General features: G+C 40.4%; 1 protein-coding gene across 1 annotated transcript in view; it reads left to right on the plus strand.

The window, feature by feature from the left end:
* The window catches only part of LOC143943041 (cytosolic phospholipase A2 delta-like), a 92,707-nt gene extending 87,460 nt beyond the window's left edge, over positions 1–5,247 (plus strand). The window contains exons 18-19 of the mRNA XM_077464536.1: positions 297–483; positions 4,696–5,247. Coding sequence (XP_077320662.1) covers positions 297–483; positions 4,696–4,934 — 426 coding nt within the window. The 3' untranslated portion in view covers positions 4,935–5,247. The remainder of the gene's footprint in view (positions 1–296; positions 484–4,695) is intronic.
* The last annotated feature ends 753 nt before the right edge of the window (positions 5,248–6,000 follow it).

Below are 6,000 nucleotides of genomic sequence, written 5' to 3' on the forward strand. Positions count from 1 at the left end.
AATCTGATCCAGAGACATAAAGTGATAGTGGGTTATAGGATCTAGGGCTGTGGACAATGAAAAAGGGAGATGTTACAGCAAATGGCAATGGTTGAGAGCAAATCTTACTGGGTGCACGCTTGTCCCTTGTTACATATGAGCAGAGCTCATTTTACAATTGCAGCAGCTTCCAGCTAGTAGCTTATTTCTTCAGCAACCACAGGGGGATAATATAGAATAAAGCATTTATGCATTTTGATAATTCTGGTTTAACTGTGCAATAATTCTGAAGATAATGTGCATTTCTGTCATTTCAGTCAGTGGTGCAAACTGAAGAATACTGTACTGCTCACAAGCTATTTTTCCCCAAAATTGAGGTAACTGCCGAGGACAGGGAGAACCCTAAAGAATGCTACGTTTTCTCGGAGTGCGAGTACCCAGACTTTCCCATCATCATGCACTTTCCATTAGTAAATGACACATTCAAGAAGTACAAACAACCAGGTAATGTATCCCTCCCTAAAGAGTTCAATTTTTTGTCTGCCATTGAGGTAAAGAGCCAGTCCACCACCACAACTGATAGTTCAGTGTTAAGTAGATGCTGGGGAGGTTAAGCCTCGACAGGTTTCTTGTATATTTTTTAAGGGACAATGGTGGTAAGATTTCTGTTCTTAAGATTGTAGGACTGCACACTGTGACTGTTTCAAGGTCGCCCTACTATTATGGAGAATGCAACATCACACCAATATCAAAAGTAGGCAGGAACATAGACATAAACTACTTAAAGGAGCTTTTATAACTGAAATATATTGTTTTATTTATTTTGCCTTGACATACTCTATTATAGAACCATCCATATTCCGAGCAGCAGGACACTTCCCCGTGAGTACCTTTGTAGACTTTGTGGTATTACAAAGGTACTTTGCCGCACATGACATCCAGGGTCCATCCCTGCAAATATCCATTGTTAAAGTATATGTATAGCCAGAACTCTTTTTTCATGTTTGATAAAGTAGGGAAGGGTTAAAACATATCAGGTTGTTTCATTTGCTGCCTGTGTACCAATAGGGAAATTTACATTCACTTGCTGTCTGTGAGATGTGAAAGGAAGTTAGAAGAAATCTGAAAGTGATGAGAAATCCCTAAACATTTCATATTAGAATATGTCACCTTACCTGTTGTTCTGAGGACAACTCTAATGTTTTGTATTTCCCTGTTACTCTCTGCCTCTATGACAATGGTCACAGTACAAATAGCAGAGTGAATTTCCCCAATATCGACACAGACAGCAATAAAAACTTGTACTAGGTCCAGTAAAAGTTTATCTTGTCAACAGGTCACAGATTATAGCCAGCGCTATAGGGATTAACAGATCTTCCCTTTAAAAAGGTTTAGGTGATGGTAAATAGACATGTGCATTCGTTTTCATTTGAATACATTTTGGTTGAAATTTCGGGTATTTTCATTATCGTTTTAACAAACGATAACGAACCTGCAGAATCCGAAAACCGAAAGATCTGACATAAACAAATGCTTTATTTTCGTTTTTGTTGCGACAACAGTTCGATATAGATAGGAGATTTGACATGATGCTGACTATAGCGATCTGTGCCCATCGAACCTGTGGTCGAATGTGCCTAACCTTAGCTCTATTAGTTCAAGATTGTTCTACATAGAGAGAAAAGATTTGACATAGAGAGAAAAGATTCAACATTATAGAGACAATAGCAAAAAAGGTTGAATGTACCTAACCTAACTCTATTAGTCCAAGATTATTCGACATAGAGAGAAAAGATTCGACATGGCGATTCAACGAAGCAGTCGCTGTGAGTGGACATTGATGGTCAAATGCTCCACCCATAGGCTATAGAAGAATTCTAATGTTGGTTGACTAGTAATAATAATTAATAAATATAATTATTACTAGTGTCATACAACATTAGAATTCTACCAGAGCTTGTAGGCGGAACATTCGACCGGAAATGTAGGATAGCTGCTCCGTCGAATCTTCTTAGAACATTCGACAGACACCGTAAGCCTTTAATGACAGATTCAACCTTAATTATTTCAGATTTTCGGATGAATGCATTTTTAAACGAAACAAAATAAATAAAAAATAATTTCGGAGTAACTAAATAAAACAAAATAAAACGAAATTCCGAAACAAAATATTTCAGTGAGCACATGTCTACTAGTAAATAATAGGGGATACTGGACAGCAATCATAAAAACAAGTACTTTTTATTTTAGAATTATTCAAATCCTTGTTTTTTGTGAGCCCCCAAAGCATGATGGCTATAATCTTTGACCGGTTCTCAAGATAAGTAAACTTTTACTGAATTTAGTGCAAACCTGTGGTGCTTTCATCATTTATAATATTATATTATATAAAAATATAATAATTTATCCTTTAATATATTTTTATCCTTTAATGTTTTGACTGCTCTAGGAACCCTTAGGGAATCCCTGGTTGGCAGAGAGCCGCCTTCAAGAATTTTATATTAAAGAGTTCCAGCCACAAACACTTTTTTTTTTTAAGGTCAGCAGCTACACACTCTGTAGATGCTGACTTTTAATAAGGACACTTACATATCCAGGGAGCCCGTGATTTTGGCCCCCCTGAGGCCGATCTGTCCATCAGATCGGGTGCATGCGCCACCATTCTAACTAAGGGAAACCAGCAGTGGAGCCTTGCGGCTTCACTGCCAGTTCCCTACTGCTCGTGCACAAGTCGCATGGCTCTTTGTGAATGGCCAGCTTGTCTTCTGGGACACACACAGGTCCCAGAAGAAAGCTGGGGGGCTCGCCGCACAAGAGGACATGTCATCCTGAGCCACGGTCCAGGTGGAATGGAAGTACACTTAGTACTTCCAAAAAGGAAAAAATATAAACAATTTTAGATATCCAAAAACGAAAGGTGGAGGAGTGGTCTTTAGTTTAAGACCACCTCTCAAAACCACCTAGGTTCACGTTCCACCAACACGTCTTTGGACCAAGTAAAAACTTGACAGAGAACAACTTCCTACTCTATCGAAAAAGAAAAAAAAAGTTTTGCTTAGAGATAAACTTTAAAAGATCAGTTACACAAAACTAATATCAAGCACTTCTCTGGAAAGCATGCACATTTTCCATTATTGTATCCCTTTAAACACACTGCAAGCACAAATAATACAGTTAATGTGCCAGAAGTATAGTGAGCTCCTACCTTGCTCTTTGAGATGACAACACAACTCTGAACTCCTAACCTATATATATCTATAAATAACATATTCAATAGTATATTTAACAGACCAAAAGGTGCAAGGAAGATAAAATTTACATACACTTTAAAGGAATCTGAAAACATATGGAGGACGTCTGGGCTGAGCTACCATATGAAAATGCTAGTGTCCCAGTTCTTATGCTGACTCTTAGCCCTTGTACACACGGTCGGACATTCCGACGGAAAATGTCGGATCAGACCATGTTGTCGAATAATCCGACTGTGTGTGGGCTCCATCGGACTGTTTCTGTCGGAATATCTGACAGACAAAGTTTTAGAGCTGGGCTATAAAACTTTCCGACAACATGATCCGATCGGACTTTGTCCGATTGTGTGTAGAGAATTCCGATCGAACAAAGTGCCACGCATGCTCAGATCAAATTCCTAGACCAAAGCTGTTGGCTACTAGCCTGAACGTAGTCCCGTCGTAACGAAATAACGTCATCACGTTACGTACGATTGGATTTTCCGACAACTTTGTCCGACCGTGTGTATGCAACACCGGTTTCGGACAAAATCCGTCGGACAAAATCCGACGGATTTTGTTGTTGGAATGTCCGACCGTGTGTACAAGGGCTTATGATGCTTATTTATTCCAGGTCATTGACTAATGAATTACTAAAGCCAGAGGGTTGGCTTGATAGCCAGGCAATTAGTATTTTGGCAAGGATGGCAATGGCAGTCCCCATATTTCTCTTAGGAAATACTTTTATTGCTTTCTGTGTCTCCAGTGTCCCCCCTTACAAACTGTTTGTGCACAAGGAGAAATTAACAGACAGCAAGTACATTTGTGAAGGTTAATAACCTCCATCATGTATTTGTTCTTGTCTGTATTACCTGTAATATAAGAAATATGAAATCTGCTATTGCTAACCTATTTCCTAACCGATTTCTATTTCCTATTACCTAGTTTCTGGGGACCTGTCAGAACTCCTGACTGTATAAATGTCACTGGCAGGGAAGGGGTTAACACTAGGGGGCGAGCAAGGGGTTAAATGTTTTGCTCCCTCAGTGTGTGATCACTAACTGATAGGAACCACCCAATCTGTCTTTTTTCTCCTGCCAGAACCGGGATTTGTGTGTTTACACACACAGATCCCTGTTCTGTCTCTTGTGGCCGCAATTCCGGGTGGCCAGCGGTGGAGGTGGGGCTTTGCCCAGTTAAACCAGCCAATAGATATGAAGTGCTTGCACATACCTGCATCACTTTTTACTGTCTTCAGCATTGTTAAAGTGGCATAGTCTCTTTGAAGTGGATTTTATTGCTATGAATAATACAATTTACAGATCAATAGACCATGTATTAGCATCACCAAATAATTGTTTCCAACAAAATAAAATGATCCCTCTCTTGTCATGAATCACTGCTATTCTTCCCTGGTGTGAATGCATCATCAGAGAAAAACACACACCTATGGAATACTCCATTTGTCACCATCTTTATTTCTTTGCAGGCGTCGAGAGGGAAACCGATCAGGAGAAGGAGGAAGGAAATGTTCCCCTTTCTGGCCTCTTTTCACCTTACAATGTGTTCCGATTAACATACGAAGACGAAGATTTTGAGAAACTGATAAATCTGACAGAATACAATGTGCTGAACAATGTGGAGGTCATTCTGCAGACCTTGCGTAAGGCAATTGAATGCAAACAGAAATATAGCAGCAGCAGCAGCGTTGGAACTGAAAGATTGTGAGCCAAAATGACAAACCACCATCAATACATCATACACATGGGTTTTGTAACGACTGTAGTTCAGAAACAAAAGCTGCTTAAGATAAGAATACTTTTAAAAGCCTATTTTTTTCCCCCATATCTGTGTACATATGGTATCTTAAAACAAAACCTCATATCGCATACCGGGTAGTGCAGTTAGGTATGTCAGTTCGGTTCAGAGGATACCGTCACTTACTTCATGAAAGATACAGTCAGCATGTGAAAAGATAGCCAAACTGGAATAAATGTTCTAAATATGTAAATAGTTTTATATAATGGATTTGGAGATTTTATTAATGTCTTTTATTTATTTCATTTATTAAATAAAATATGTTCTCATAGAAGAACATTAAACAAATGTATTCTTACTTTTTTTGTTTCTTGGGTTTTTTTTTATTTTTTTATTGGGATGTTAAGTGCAAATTCAGCCAAAACCCTTTTTCCCAGATTGGTAAATACTGGGGGAGAATTAGAACATGGTTAGGTTTTCTGATGCCGCATACACATGATCAGACTATCCGTGTGTGGGCTCCGGCTGACTTTTTTTTCCCAAAAGTCCGGCGGACTTAGAAAATAGTTTGGACTCAAAAATTGTCCGCCAGACTGCGAGTGCAGCGGACAATCCGACCGTCTGTGTGCTAGTCCACCGGACTTTTGAAATGAACGGACTTGCTCACACGGAGAAAAATCCGTTAATTTTTCACTAGCGCAGGAGGTCAATGTCGCCGCCTCCAATGGGCGACACCTTGCTGTCCCGTCACCTGGTATGGACTTAAAGGGGAAGCCCTACGCCAAAAAAACGGTGTGGGGGTCTCCCCAAGGTCCATGTCAGACCCTTATCCGAGCACACGACCTGGCCGGTCAGGAAAGGGGGTGGGGACGAGCGAGTGGCCTCCCCACCCCAAAGAACCTTGTCCCCATGTTGATGAGGACAAGGGTCTGCGGGCGGGGGGCTTATCGGAATCCGAGAGCCCCCTTTCATAAGGGGGCCCCCAGATCCCGGCCCCCCACCCTATGGGAATGAGTATGGGGTATCATGTACCCCT

The sequence above is a fragment of the Lithobates pipiens genome, unplaced genomic scaffold, assembly GCF_037356315.1.
Source record: "Lithobates pipiens isolate NorthernLeopardFrog02 unplaced genomic scaffold, aLitPip1_a1.2 Scaffold_30, whole genome shotgun sequence".
Classification (NCBI taxonomy): Eukaryota; Metazoa; Chordata; class Amphibia; order Anura; family Ranidae; genus Lithobates; species Lithobates pipiens.